We start from the raw sequence: 16202 nt of genomic DNA on the forward strand, positions 1-16202 counted from the left end.
CAAGTCCCAGTTTCTTCACAATTCTAATGACGGGAACGCTCTAGGTCATGCCTGGGAGGCATCAACAGTGCTATAATGGGAAGCCTGTATGAAACCTGCCCAGACTGTGCTTGGATCTACCACAGAGAGAGAACAGGCCTATTAGTTAGCCATAGGAGTCATTACAGAGCTTTTCCATACATTCTATTTTAAGACTATTTTTTTCCATTTTGGGCCCTACTAAAGTCTGCTTTGTGCCATTACAGCTGTGTAAAGTAGCCTCAGAGCTGGCTTAAGTGGCCAACTAGGTTCCCCTGGCACTAAGGAATCCCATGCGGTGATCAAGCACTGCAACCCCTGCACCACCCCCGCCTGGCAGCTCCCAATGAGGGGGTGTATTGGGGTATGGCCCAGGGAAAGGGGCATGGCTCTGGGAGTCATTGCAATCAGGCACAAACTGAGAGGAACCATAGGGTTTTCCTAAATTGTGGCAGGGGTCGAACTGACCCCAACTGGCTCCAGTATTGTTGGGGTCCCGGGGGGAGGGATAGAGGTGGATTAGAGCCAGTTTTACCCAGTCCTCTCGGGTCCTTTGGGAAATGGAGTTCAATCAAACTCAAGGATCTAGCCCGTCATTTTTAATAGCTCGAAGGATGGGATTTTCACTACTCCTCTATGGAGGAATGGAAGTTAGTCAATCTGGTTTTCTACAGAAAATTTAGGCTGACTGTAAAGAAAATTGTTGTTCAGCAGATTTAGGCCAGAGCTACCCAGATCCAAGGTTCCTTGGTTCAGGCCCAGCATTAACGTAGACAGTCCTGCTATTATTGCTCCAATATAAGGTTCGGTTTGATAACAAAAAAAACAAGATCAGACCATCAGGTGGTTGTTCTCCCTTTCAATATGGCTGGCCCCAGAGATTAGAAACAGGCACAGGAGAGAGGAGCCAATGAAAGTACCTGCGATGATCTCCATGGAGTTTTCTGCCACTTTCTGTATGACAAGTGTCAACCTGCCAGCGTGAAGGTAAAGCAGGAGAACTCCGGAATCTTCAGACAGCTCCGTGGACAGAAGCAGCCCGTCTTTGTTCCACGTTCGAAACTGGAAGCTGACTGACAGCCCATCAATCTGGGGGGTGCCAGGTAAAAGCAAATAGCTGCTGCTGGAGCTGACAAAGGTGATGGGAACAATTGGTGGTTCTGAGCAGGAAAAAGTCACGTTGCCCTAAAAAAAAATAAGAAGCAAACATGTCAGGCTGTTTTTTGTTTGTTTGTTTTTTTCATTTGGAGACCTGCCAGCTGCTTTAAACACATACCCTGAAAGCCGGCCTTGATTTGGGGATTATTTTGCTCTCCCACAGGAGTTCTAAACATTGTACATTTAGGTCATCTGCATAGGTTGACGCCAGCAAGTTTCTTGCTGAGACACAATTACGGACCTGATCCTGTTTCAGCTTAGCTCAAGAATGGATGTTTTGCCATTGACCAAAATGGGAATAGGATCAAACTCTTTTGTCTACCAGATCAGTTGTTCTAGAGATTATACATATGGTGGTTTCTGTACATTTAGATAGTAGAATTTGTGTTGGGGCAGTGGGTGGGAAACCTCACCATGTATTTTTTTCTTATTTTACATGTATATCTACCACGCCATACAAAATAATGATCCCTTGGATTTATTTAGCACCTCCCAATATGAAAGACTTCAAAGGGGACAGAAAACTGCTGTGTCATTTTGTTGTGTACTGTTAAACAGCCATCATGTCTCACCCCAGAGCACCTGCACTTCAGCAGTAGTGGGCGAAATTGTTCCTCTAATGTGCTTTGTGATCACCGTGGATGAAGAGCACTACCCTAAATGTCATTGTAATTGCAAGTTTTTCCCACCACTAAAATGCAGCCACCTCGGGGCTGAAAGGTATTAGCCTTTATGAACTAGTAAAGTTACAAACTAGTTTGTTAGGATGACTAATTTATTACATTAAAATTACAGGAAACATGTATGTAGGCAGAATGTAAGCACCCAAAGTGGAACGTGGCCAGTGTTCTTAGACCAGTCTCTAGGACATAGTCTCATTACTCCACAAAGCAATGTAGAAATGAATCCTTGGATGATCCCATTCTGATTAATAATGGTTATGAAGGATGGCACAGGGCACTCTTACCCACATCCTTCCCATTGTTGCCTATACAGAAACAATTTCTGGGAAGTTATTACAATGCTGCATGCACAACAAAATTGTTGTTAAAATTGCCAAGTTAAAAATCAAACACATTTTCAATGGTATACTTAGGTTGTTTAGTACCTTACCCTGCCAGCACTCTCACTGAAATCAGGGAGACTACTTGAGAAGTTAGGTACTGACCTACTGGAGTAGTTCCATTTTGGACATTATCTCAGATCTTATTGCAGCCAGTAGGAGAAGATACCCTATTGGGTTTTTTCAGCCATATTCCATGCTGTTTATCTAGCCAGGCCATTCGAGTCAGATAACAAAAACTTAACAATTAATGAGGCCAAAACATATTTACAGAATCACATTTCTTCAAATCTAGAAAATTGCTGCAACCAGCTTGCGTGGAACCAAGAAGCTTTGTAAAATATGGACTGAAATCTGATAAACCCATTCAAGTGAAATGCTTTCTCCACGGTACAGCCTCTCAGAGCTGATATCTCATTCTAACAGGATAATTATAATGAACAATACATGACTGATGTGTAGGAACTTGTATGGGGCTTGGGGAAATCCCTTCTTGAAATGACAAGACAGGTAATAGAACTATACCCTATCATTTTCAAGACCCTTTCTAGTCTTTATTTTACACTGGAAATTAATAAAGTGCCAGAAAGATAATTAATATCTTACTGGATGAAATAAACTCTTGATGGATTATTTTTTTCTAGGTGATGAACAGTTTGTACTAAAACAAGCAATGGGAAAAGAAAACAGAGGGTATGTCCTGTCAGAATAAAGATTTAGGTGTTCTTATCCGAAAAATATCCAAACTTATCTAAGTCTCAATCACCTGGGAGCTGGGATGGAAATTTTCCCATAACCTTTTAAAAGTTTCTAGTATATCTTGGTTTCATCTAAGTAGGAGATACCAGAAGGACTACTTTTCTTGGGGTATTTCCACTTCTGGCCTCAGCCAAAACCGTAAGGCACAAAAACACATGAAAATTACATGAACAAAATCGGTAACGCTGATTGGACTAAGGCCAAGAAAAACTGAAAATTAGCTCAACATTTTCATATTTTTATAGTCAAAATTAAAAATGCAGAAAAAATTGTCATTGAAATTTTTACATTGAAAATATTTCAACTAATTCTACAAAAAAATTAGTCAAACTTTCATGGACCACTAAAAAGATACATAGGCTTGAGTTCAGAGAGAATGTTCATCGCCATTCATATTTTTTCGGAGTCTTCACCCCCATCTCTCATTAGAAGAAGTGAGCTATTTGCTTCATGAGCAGCAAGCAGGGTGTTAATCTTTACATGGCACAACATGGCTAAATGAAGCTAGAGTTTAGATACGGTTTTGTCTCCAAATTCTTTGCAGCCGTTACTAACTGGCTGAAATGCACCCAGAATAAACCAAGTGTTTCACAGTGCACAGCAAAATTTCAGAATGGGCCAAATTAACTTTTGGTATAAGCCAGCGCAGCTCCATGAATGTCAATGTAGTTACCTCCACTAATAGATCTGCCCTGGTAGATTTAGAAAGTGAAGTATACGTCATCTGATTGAATTTATATACAGGATTTTAAGTACGCAGAATGTAATTTATCTGAGTTCGAATTTGGTCAGGATATTGGAGTAAATGTCCCCGTTTGTGAAAAATATATCGTGGGATCTTATGTGCTTCAAGCACACTTTTCTGTCTCATCTGAAAGTCAGCACACCACCTCTTAGCAGCATGCTAAGGTAAGAGTTCAGTATTTACCCAGATGAAATTCAGTTACTTACTGAATTACCAGTACCGATTGGTTTTGATTGGTCTCCCATCCACATACTAATCTACACCAAGCCTCCTTAATGTCATACAGCTGACCAGATTCAAATGTTAAAAGGACCTGCCTACAGCTAGCTGCAAAGAATACTATGTGAATTATACTATGTGGAATACTTCATCAACTGAAGTTGGAAAGCTTTGCAAAATAAAAGGGGTTAAATTTGCAATTAATATTATCCACAAAAGTTATTCCACTGGGTCTAGTCAAAAGTAAACAATTCCCTATAAACCTACATTTCATCAGACCCAGTTGGCGGCAGTTTTGGAACCTCTCGAGTGCATACAAGACTTTCAGCAAACAGTTGATTTTACAAATTAACCCAGTTTAACTGAAAAGTAAATGTTCATTGGCAGGGAAATAGGATAAGAAGAGTCTAGTCTCTAGAGAGAGAAGGGGGATCCGTTATGTACGGCTGCTAGAAACGCCAGCTAACGACCATCAGGCATTTGAGAATTCCATTGAATCCGATGTCTCCAAACTGATTAACTGTGCCTTTAATAAGTAATGAAATCTATTCAAAAGGGCTCTTACTGCTATTACAAGTGGAACTCTCTAAATCTACAGAATAAAATGGAGATGTTTAAATATTTCCTAGGCATGTTGTTCTGACCCTCACCTCTTACAGCAATGTTCTATCACTCTCTATATTGGCAGGAGAGACATAGCGGGGTGAGTGAGTCCTAATTTGGGAAAGATGTTGATTGAACAGTTGAAATCATAGCAGAAAACAGCACTTTAGTGTTCAAGGAAGAGATGAAATATTTTTCTAAGAGACCCAACTTGAGGATACTGTTGCCATATAGTTGATTGGGATACAAATGTGATACCACACAGAGGACCAGATGATTCTGAAGGCCATGACCCTAATCCAAAGTCAACTGGCCTCTTTCCAATGACTTCTCAGGGCTTTGAATCAAACCCTAGAAGAATAGACATGAATGAACCATTCAGCATTTTTTTTTAGCCTTTACCTAGTCCTAGCTGTTTTTGAAGAAACAGGGGAAACTGCTACAGTAGCAGTAGGATGAGGCAGATGGCCAGATGAACCGATGCTGATACATCAGAACAGTCGCCTGAACAAGAATCCTCTATGTTTAGCCTACCAAAGAGATGCAGACCAAGTCCATAGCGTGAATAGGGAGAGCAAAGAATATTTCTGAGCTCTCACTTCCCCTGAAGGAACAGGGGATCTTTATTCTGTTCATTAGCCACTTTGGGGATAGTATCCAATAAAGCAGAGATATGTTTTATCTAGGGAGAGTTACAGGGAGAGGTCAGATGGCTGGTAAGTGGACAGAGCTGAGATTACCCAAGCATAAGAGATGGCCTCATGTGTATTAATAACAGAGTAGAGGAGGGTCATGCTGGCTTTATTTATTTATTTAGAGATTGGGTCCCTACAAGGAAAAGTATCATTTAACCAAAATAAAGCATTCAATAGACTAAAGTATTTTCCCTGTGGGACTCCGGGGGATTATATGCTTGGCTAAACAGCTCTGAGTTTTCTTTATCTCAGCCTCCTGAGCTTTTAGGTCACAGGCCAACATTGTAACAAAAGATTTTACAGCCTTTGCACTTGCAATAACTGAACATTATCGCTCCATAATATGCGGCCGTAGCTGAGACTCGGCTGCAAATGACAGGAGCAGCTATACAGCTAATTTGAAAAATTATAAATCATTCCTTCTGGGGATGGACCCCAAGCAAGGGAGGGAGGCACAGCAAGAAAAAAAAATTAAACAAATCTATAGATCACTCAATAGTCTCCTTCCTTTGACGAGGGAGAGCAAGGCTAAAGCCAGTCTTTCAATTCACCTTACTGAGGAGTGAACATAACGGATGAGTTAGCTGAAATTTGCGAATTATCACAACCCTGGCTTGTGCTTTATGCCAATCCAGGGTAAACTTGTCTGTGGTTTATTAGATTTTATTCTCTGGAACAAAACATAATAGCAAGGAGATTTTTTTTTTATTATTAATACTCAGCAATATCCACTTTAAAATAGAAAAGTGCCTGCAAAGCAATTCTGATCAACTTTTTTTATTAGTTTCTTCATTGAATTTGTTTTCCCCTTTAAACTCTGTGAGTCACAATATGATATGGCCAAAGGGGACTGACTAATGGCTTAAACCAGGGGTCGGCAACCTTTCAGAAATGGTGTGCCGAGTCTTCATTTATTCACTCTAATTTAAGGTTTCGCATGTCCATCATACATTTTAATGCTTTTAGAAAGTCTCTTTCTAGAAGTCTATAATATATAACTAAACTATTGTTGTATGTAAAGTAAATAAGGTTTTTAAAATGTTTAAGAAGCTTCATTTAAAATTAAATTAAAATGCAGAGCCCACCCGGACCAGTGGCCAGGACCCGGGCAGTGTGAGTGCCACTGAAAATCATCTCGCGGGTTGCCTACCCCAGCTTAAACCATGGGAATGAATAGCTCAGATTCCAGCTCCTAACCCTGGTTGAGTAAATTCAACCCTCCTTCCTACACTATGTATATATATAGGGTACTATGTAGATTACTGATCACGCATAATTTGGAGGAGACTTTAAAACACAGGGTCATTTAATCAGAATGGGGGGTTGCTTTGACATCCTTAACTGCTTGAATATCATGGTAATAACTAATAATTTCATGGTATCTAGCCATAAAGGGCAGCAGGTGTCATCTCTACTGAAAGCTTGTAACTTATTGCTACTCTTAATCATTGTGAGATGTGTATATTGTAATGTTTAAGGAATAACATAACTATACATTCTTGGAATGAAATTGAGTCACCAGGAAATTGTGTGTCTCACTGTTGTGACCCCCTCCACCTGGCTAATTATGTAATGCCTTGTGCTATTGTCCATCATTGCAACAATCTTGACAAGTCAATGGAAAACCATCAAAGGTAAACTATAAATATTGAAACCACTTGGAATGGAAAAGGAATGATATGACAGTAATAATATATCTGTGATATATCATCACAGATATGATATATCTGTGAATAAAGACACCCCTCCACCCCCCCAAAAAAGATTCAGTATAGCACAGGGTGGAGAAAGACACTCTACATCCATTCACTGAAGAGGTATCTTGATGTGTAAGGATGTTTTATGACAGACCAGGTTCTGGCTCCCTGGGGCCAGCAAATACTGCAAAAGACTGGACTTGGGAGTGACAATCTACTTTATTCGCTAGGAAAGGTGACTATTAATAAGCGTAAGCCCTAGTTTGCATGTTATGATTTTGTTGTTAATGTAACCATCTGTTTCCATCACACACACTGGTTTCTATTTGAATCTCTGCTCTTTTTTAAAATAAATTTCCTTTTGCTTTACTATAATCGGATTCAAGTTGTGTGTGTGATACAGGAGCAGTGCTCTAAGGTGAAACTGGTAAGCTGGGGATCTCTGATCCTTGGGGAATGGAGGAACTGGGATTTCAGTGATCGGGGCCAGATACCACAGGGGGACACTTTGAAGGGAATCAGCGACTGGGTGCATCTATTGTCAACCAGCAGGGCCGGTACAGCCCAGAGAGTGCTTGATTGGCTGACTTGCTGCTTTTGATAGGGAGCTCACACCCAGCTGGGCACACAAGACTCCCTCACACTGGAGGAAGGTGGCAACAAGTTGAATCACAGTCCTGGGGTGCCCTGAGGATCTCTACCCCATCTGCTAGCTAACCAAAGGCCATGCTCCCAGCACTTATAAAGAGCTACTGAGACATTAAAGTGTAAGACAGTTGGAAACAGGAAGATTGTTTCAGAGTCGCAATCCACAGTCTAGGAACTACAGCTGTAAGGGACTAAATTAGCCTCATTCTGAACCTGCTCGAATGCTGTGAGATTCAGAGTTTGATTCAGACATTATTTAGCTCACATTCTGCTTGAAGGGGCTGTGAAAAAGGAGGCAAAGGTGATGAAGAGAAGAAAATTCTAGTGGAAAACCAAAGTGAACTGGACTCGGCCTAACTATCCATCACTGGGGGTCTTGTGGTAGGCCAGGATGCAATTTCAGCATTTCCCCCCTATAGTCCCACCCGTCTCTGCAGAAGTTATGGTGCACTCTGGAAAATTGGGAGCTGGGAAAGCATTGTGGTGATCCACGTCTGTTTTCTCTCAGTGGCTCCAACACATTTTTCCTCAGTGTACAAGTAACAAAAATGTTTTGTTTTCCAACTCTCTGACCTGTAAGCGCTACTTGGGATCTTTAGAAATGACTGGCCTGATTTTGAGACGTAATAATGAACACTTATCATAGTGCTTAGGCAGAAGGACACATGAGTATAGTCAAGCAGATTCTTCTCAAGATGATAGTGCCTCAAATCAACTTAACAGAATAGCATGTTTGGAAAGGAATGAATTATTAGTTTACATTCTCCTGTCACTAGGCATTTCTCCTCACTCGTTGATGCTGGCAATTGGTTATTTCCCCCGGGAGCACAGTGATGCATTTGTGTGTCACCACATCCCTCACTATGCTGAATTGACATTCCCAGATTCAGCATGGCAAGCTGACATGGAATTTCAAGCACACGAGTGCTGACTACACCTGTTTACAATAGGAAACGGAAAAGCCTGACACTTTCCTCTCAGATCGCAAAGAGCCTGGGGGTTTTCTCTGCTACTTAAAAAATACATCAATAAATTTATGAACCTGGGGAATGGGGAGGGGAACATTCCCTATTTTAAGTGAACAGGAACAATAGCACAGTGTCAAGAAACTCAAGAACTGTCTTTTCTTCTTTCCTACTCCCAATCTACTTCCCTGCCATGTTCTACTCAAGGTCTCTTTCACACAGGTCTGAAAGTCTGGGAGATCTCACTAAAGGCTAAATTGTAGGCCAAAAGCCTAAGGGTACGTCTATACTTACCTCCGGGTTCGGCGGTAAGCAATCGATCTTCTGGGATCGATTTATCGCGTCTTGTCTAGACGCGATAAATCGATCCCGGAAGTGCTAGCCGTCGACGCCGGTACTCCTGCTCTGCGAGAGGAGTACGCGGAGTCGACGGGGGAGCCTGCCTGCCGCATGTGGACCCGCGGTAAGTACTTTGTAGTTCGAACTAAGGTACTTCGACTTCAGCTACGTTATTCACGTAGCTGAAGTTGCGTATCTTAGTTCGAACTGGGGGGTTAGTGTGGACCAGCCCTAAGACTAGGCAGATATGGGGTAGAACGAGGAGGCCAGAGGCTCTGTTGTGTCCAACTTCTGATGGATGCAGCAGAGATGAGGGCTGGTTACAGCTTCCTGACCCACTATCGGCTTTCTAATCTGTACTAGCTAGATATGTTGCCTTAGTGACCATCCACGAGCTGGGGAGTGCCAGAGTGCATCAATCTGTGGAACTCTTTGCCAGAGGATGTTGTGAAGGCCAAGATTATAACTGGGTTAAAAAAAGAACTATGTAAATTCATGGAGGACAGGTCCATCAATGGCGATTAGCCAGGATGAGCAGGGATGGTGTCCCTAGCCTCTGCTTGCCAGAAGCTGGGAATGGGCAACAGGGGATGGCTCAATTGATGATTCCCTGTTCTGTTCATTCCCTCTGGGGCACCTGGCGTTGGCCACTGTCGGAAGACAGGATCCTGGGCTAGATGGACCTTTGCTCTGGCCCAGTATGGCCGTTCTTATGTTCTTATCATCATGCTCTGTCCATAGCCCCTCTCCACCAAGTGGGTCAAGAACTGATGGGAGGCTTGCATAGGAGCTAGCTTTACACCAGCTGTGGACTCCCCAAAGCTGGCCAGTCTCTACTCCCTTTCCACTGCCTGGGCAACATAAAAGGAGTCGGGCAGTGCATACAATCTGCCCCAGCAGCTACAATTAGGCTCTCTGAAGCTAGGTCTATACTGGGGGAGGGGGGAAGATCGATTTAAGATATGCAAATTCAGCTACGGGAATAGCGTCGCTGAATTCGACATATCCGATTCGACTTACCCCGCTGTGAGGACGGCGGCAAATCGACCGCCGCGGCTCCTCCGTGGACGGCGCTTACTCCTACCTGGGCTGGTGGAGTACACGCGCCGATTCGGGGATCGATTGTCGTGTCCCGACGAGACGCGATAATTCGATCCCCGGGAGATCGATTTCTACCCGCCGATCCAGGTGGGTAGTGAAGACAAGCCCTAAGAGACTGGGTGATTTATTTTAAGTGTTTGTAAAAGCCACCCAGGGACACTTGGTGAACATGAGATTTCATCCCAAAGTGGTGGTGGTGGTACTGATGGTTATGGAAGTTTGACAATATTTTCCAACCCAAACCACTGAACAGTTAAGAGAGGGAATGCGGGGACTCTATATGACGGTCATCAAGGTCAAGGACTGAAGAGGAAAATCTACCAGAATGGAAAGAAAAAGCTCCCCGGAGAGAAGGCAGATAGTCACTAACATTGCATGGGATGACCAAGCAGAATGGTTACAGGTTGAACAGGGAAATCTAAAGGCAAATTCCAGTTCAGAAGAGACATATTGCCTCATTGTCTCAAGGCCTTTCCCGAAGGACATTTATTGCAAGTCCAGTGACTACAAATGAGTTGCAGAAAAGGACAAGTGAAATGATAATAAAATGCACCATCCAAGCGTACTGTCTAAATAGAGGGTCTATATTGCCAGTCTGCATTTTCTGTCCTTTGCACTAGGTGTAGACATTTTGGGGGCCATTCCTCTGATCAAGCAGGATTTTACTTTTTCACGAAGAGGTCTGTGCTTTTGGAGTTGAAGTGTCGTCATTCTTCCCAGCTCAAAGACTCCAAAAAAGACCCACATTGTGACCAAAAAACCCATATTTAATGCCTGGATAAAACATACTAATGTGTGTCTTTTGATACTTAGGGCTGAATCACTCACAAGTTCATTTCAAAGTCAATATTTTGCCTCAGTGTTTGGCCCTATTTTTACAAATGTATGCGGTAAGTTCTCCAAGGAAATACTATTGTCCAACATTCCAAAGACATGCAGCATAAGTAAATCACTCCGGAGATAAAAACAATCACAATGGTGGTTTTTTTTTTAAACCCTGAACACGAAAGTAGAGTGTACTGTTCTCTTTCCTTATGAAGTTAAAAGGTCCCTCTGTTCCTGGAACATGTAAATTCATGAGACACTTCCTACAACAGGTCCAATGTTTCTAATATGTTTATTTCTTTTACTGTTCCTTACTCTTTTGGATAAGATAAACAGAGCTAGTTGAAATGTTTCACATTTTGAAATTTCAGTGAAATTGTGACTTTCAAGATAAAAACAAACAAAAAAAACCCAGAAAAACATTTTGATAACATTTCCGCCAGTCTCTTTTCCTTATTGCCCCGGCTACAGAGTTTGTGAACACTTTCCAAAACTCAACATTTCCGATATATGGAGGGGGGGGTACGAGTGAAGAATTGAAACATATTTGAAAATAAGTGTGGCAATTCTCCTCCCCCCCCCCCCCCCACCTCAAGCAAGGCAAACCCAAGCTATGGGCCAGATTTTGATAGCTTCTCACAATGAATAGCAGCGAGACCACTCAGGGAATAAGGTTTTATTCAGAGTCGGTAAGAGAATCAGAATCTGACTATATTGCTTTTATTACTTTAGATGGCCTGAGAGAATCTTTTGAGAGACCCAGGGACTTCGATCCAAATTTAATTCACTAGGAGAAGGAGTAAAAACTGTCCTCCAACTCAGCTTCCCCAGACTCAAATGTAGCTGGAAAGGAGTAAAACCAGCTAATTTATGCATGTACCTTTGAACAGCTCTCTTGATGTTGCAGCTGCCTAGGCGAATAACCTTTTAACTAACTATACACATAAGGGTCTAATCTAAGCTGCAATCATTTGGCAGGAGGGACAGCACTTGTCAGTAGCTGGGATTGGAAGGAAGTGATGAATCAAAGAAGAAAAACAGACATATCTGATTCTCACCACAGTGTAGATCTGAGGTTTACGCCTTTTTGCCAGGTCAATTATATTGACTCCATTGTAATAAAGGTTCTCGATGCATCCAAGGAAATTTTTCTTCAGAAAGGTTCCTGGCTTTCCTGGGACTGGGATCCCCCCGAAACTGAGCTTTGGGAAAGAACAAAGACAACACTCAGTTGCAACTCCAAAATGTAGGGGGAAGGAATGAGTGGAATGTATGGAGAGAGGAGCTAAAGTTACACACACAAGATCAGGCAAAGTAAGGCTAGAGCATGGTTCAGTGGTTAGGGTATGGAAGTGGGACTAAGGAGCCCTGAGTTCTCTTCTTGGATCTGACACTGACCTACGATTTGACCTTGGGCAAGTCACTTCACCTCTCTGTTTCCACTCCCATCCTTTGTCTGCCGTATACTTAGACTCTAAACCCTCTCACTATGTGCATATACAGCCCCTAGCAGAGTAGGACTTTGATTTCAGTTGAGACTGCTAATAATCCTCTTGACAACCGATGGCGATAGCAAATGCAAGCAATAAGTAATGGCTAGTGGGTGGCAGGTTCAGGCACTGTGATTTAGAGCAACTCTCCTCTCTGTTGAACATAGACAATAATACTTTAGAGGGATGTTGTGAAGCTCTGTTCATTAAGGGACTGCTTGTGTTTGACCCCTGGTGAGGTTGCAAGAAACATTCCCCTATGAAAGGCCCAGACACACCAGCATTCTACACTGCATGGAGTGCAAGGACAGCTCTTCTGGGAGAAAATGATCCAATGTTAAATCACATTCCTTTCATATTAAAGTAGAGATACCAGATGATTTCAATTAACAATCTGCACAATTGGTGACTAAACCATTTCAGAATACAGAGGAGGACACTGAACTGCCAGCACTATGGGGTATACAGTATCCAGTTCCAATCATTTGATATAGTAAATAACATCAAGATGTTTCTGATGTTACCTGCTGATGAGTGGCTAAGCTGAAAAAGGCCTTTACACTGACAATGGAAGGCAGTCATAGAACACCCACTGTTGTCAGGCAACACCAAGGGGCCTCTTCATAAGCGTAATTTTGATAACACTGTATCCAATCCGTGGCCACCTGTGACTTCACTGTTATCACTATGCTGCTTGCCAGGGGAACTTGGAACTTCACAACAGCAGCAGGGATAGAACTCAGATCCTTCTGCTCCAAAAAAAGCACAGGCCCTACCACATCAGCTAAAGGAGATTCCCCATTTCACCTTAGCTATACAGACTACATGATATAATTGAGTAGTTCTGATTCCATCCAGTAGAGGGCAGTGGCACACCAATACCACCCAGTCTGTTACAATAAACTCGTTGTTTTTACTATTTTCGCTCTAGGTTGCCACGTTGACTTTCAGCTTTGCTTGAGACTGCACTTGGCCTGAGCAGCCTATTTAAATTGTAAAGCGTTGCAGATTATACATTAAAACAAAACAAAAAAAGAAAAAGCTCTCTTAGATAAAATACCCCAGTATGTTGCTTTAGAGATACCTGAATAGAGGAGATAATTATCAGAGCACAGGAGTATTAGCATTAGGTTGCTGAGGGTTACATATGGCAGAAGACTCAGACCGAGAGCTCTGAAGTGCCTAAGTACCTAGGAGCGGTTACCAAAATCCATGGATTGATTTATAACTTATCTAAGGCTATATCTATACGACAGGGATGTGACAGGGTGGGTCGTTCCTGTGCTTAAAGTCGGTCCAGCTCCCCTGTGCTCAAGCAGGTGCTCCTAGTTGAGCCAATGAAGGGGACAGGGCTGCTCCTGGGCTATAAAGGGTCAGAGGGAGTTTCAGTGAGGGCAGACCTAGGAAGGGACGGTACAGAGCGAAGCTGCCGGGAGAGAGGGTCTCCTGCAGTGGTCTCTGAGGAAGGGAGTGGGGGCTGGGCTAGAAGGCCTGGCGGAATGTTTTGTTTTCTCTTGAGGAGAAGACACAGAAGGCAGGCCCGGCCTTGCATCTTCTCCAGCTGCGCAGCCGGCAGCAGACCCTGTTACAGGGGACTTAGCAACACAGGTACGGCACTTTAGCGCAGACACAGACTTTGGAATGGGTTTTTCATCACTGGAGAACATCACTTCACCACGTGATGGGAGCTAGGTTGACGGAAGCACTGTTCTGTCGACCTAGCTGCATCTACACCGGGGGTGGGGAGGGGAGGTGTTAGGTGGGCATAGCTCCGGTGCACAGGGATGTAGATTGACTGCCATAGCTGTGTTGACCTAACTTTTAAGTGTGAGCTAGGACTAGGTTTGAAAGGAGAAGCTGCTCTCAATGGAGCAATACATGTAATTTACATGTTAGCGGGGATCTATCATCTGCTAATGGTGGATACACAGACTTGAATGAAGGGTGGAATGTTTTAAGGCCTGGTCTATACTTACAGGTTAGGTTGACGTATCTACAGCACTCAGCATCATAGCTAAACCGATCTAACCACTGGTGCAGACCCGGCTAGTCGATGGGAGAATTTTTCTGTTGACCTACCTACCTCCACTCAGGGAGGTGAATTAACTACACTGATGCTGTAGTTAGCATCTATGCTGGGGTGGTCAAACTTTTTGGCCTGAGGGACACATCAGGGTATGTAAATTGTATGGCAGGCCATGAATGCTCACGAAATTGGGGGTAGAGGGGCAGGAGGGGGTGAGGGCTCCGGCTGGGGGTGTGGACTCTGGGGTGGGGCCAGAAATGAGGAATTATGGATGTGGGAGGGGGTCTAGGTTCAGGTACGGGGGGGAGAGGGCTCTAGGGTGGGGCTGGGGATGAAGAGTTTGGGATGCAGGAGTGGGCTCCGGACTGGGATGGAGGGGATTGGAAGGGGGATCAGGCCTGGGGCAGGCAGTTGGAGTATGGGGGCGGGATGTGAGGGCTCCAGCTGGGGACGCAGGCTCTGGTGTGGGGCCAGGGATGAGGGGCTTGGGGTGCAGGAGAATGCTCTGGGCTGGGACCAATGGGTTTGGAGGACGGGAGGGGGATCAGGGATGGGGCAGGCTGTTGGGGCGGGGCTGGGGATGCGGGCTTGGGATACAAGAGGGGGCTCTGGGCTGGGATCAAGGGGTTCGGAAGGCGGGAGGGAGATCAGGGCGGTGGCAGGGGATTGGGTCTCGGGGGGCACAGGGATGTAGGCTCTGGGCGGCGCTTGCCGCAAGCAGCTCCCGGAAGCATGTTCCCCCTCTGGCTCCGAGGCGCAGCCAGGCGGCTCTGCGCGCTGCCCCATCCGCAGGCGCCACCCCTGCAGCTCCCATTGGCTGGGAACCGCAGCCAATGGGAGCTGCGGGAGCTGTGCTGGCAGATGGGGCAGCGCGCAGAGCTGCCTGGCCAGGCCTCCGCATACTACGTAGGAGCCAGAGGGGGTTCGAGCCGGAAGTGGGTCATGCTGGCTGCTTCCTGGGAGCTGTGTGGAGCAGGGCAAACCCTGACTCCACTCCCCGGCGGGAGCTGAGGGCCGGATGTGGCTCATGGGCTGTAGTTTGCCCACCCCTGATCTACACTATGGCACTACAGCAGCCTAGCTACAGCGCTGCTGCTGTGCATCTCTAGCACACGTAGTATAGATATGGTCTTCGTCTGACATTTTCAAAGGAGCCTAGGAGAATAAGGTGCCCCCAAATCCTTGGACACGTAACTCCACTCGGCTCTTAGGAAAATCCCAACCCAAACCTCTGGCTAATTTTCAAAGCCTTGTGGCTAATTTTTAAGTCGGACACCCCTTAAGGCTTTGTCTACTCTGTGCTGACCCATTTTCAATGAAATTCCCACTGCTACTACCAGTGCCAGCAGCATTGGAAATATTATAGCGTAGATAAGGCTCCTGCAGCCACAAGTGTTTATATGTCTGTGTCTGCACACCAATAGCACCTCACTTCTTCAGATGCATGGAGTGAAAGTTACAGATTTAAAAGTAACTATTCTTGAACAAAAAAACTTCAGAAAGAGACTTCAAAGAGAAACAGCAGAACTAAAATTTATTTGCAAATTTAAGACCATTAATTTGGGCTTGAATCCGGACTGGGAGTGGCTGGCTCATTACAAAAGCAGCTTTGCCTCTCCTGGAATTGACACCTCCTCATCTAGTATTGGGAGTGGACTACATCCACCCTGATTGAATTGGCCCTGTCAACACTGGTTCTCCACTTGTGAGGTAACTCCCTTCTCTTCATGTGTCAGTATATAATGCCTGCAACTGTAACTTTCACTCCATGCATCTAAAGAAGGGAGGTTTTTTACCCACAAAAGCTTATGCCCAAATAAATCTGTTAGTCTTTAAGGTGCCACGGGACTC

The 16202-nt window shown here is 44.2% G+C and overlaps 1 protein-coding gene across 1 annotated transcript in view; it reads right to left on the bottom strand.

Moving 5' to 3' along the window:
* CNTNAP5 (contactin associated protein like 5) overlaps nt 1–16202 on the bottom strand; it is a 408220-nt gene that overhangs the window by 187463 nt on the left and 204555 nt on the right. Inside the window, exons 7-8 of the mRNA XM_029910538.1 lie at nt 11894–12037; nt 939–1203 (exon numbers count right to left, since the gene is read on the bottom strand). Coding sequence (XP_029766398.1) covers nt 939–1203; nt 11894–12037 — 409 coding nt within the window. The remainder of the gene's footprint in view (nt 1–938; nt 1204–11893; nt 12038–16202) is intronic.

Source organism: Terrapene carolina, unplaced genomic scaffold, assembly GCF_002925995.2.
Source record: "Terrapene carolina triunguis isolate 2854851 unplaced genomic scaffold, T_m_triunguis-2.0 Scaffold62, whole genome shotgun sequence".
Classification (NCBI taxonomy): Eukaryota; Metazoa; Chordata; order Testudines; family Emydidae; genus Terrapene; species Terrapene triunguis.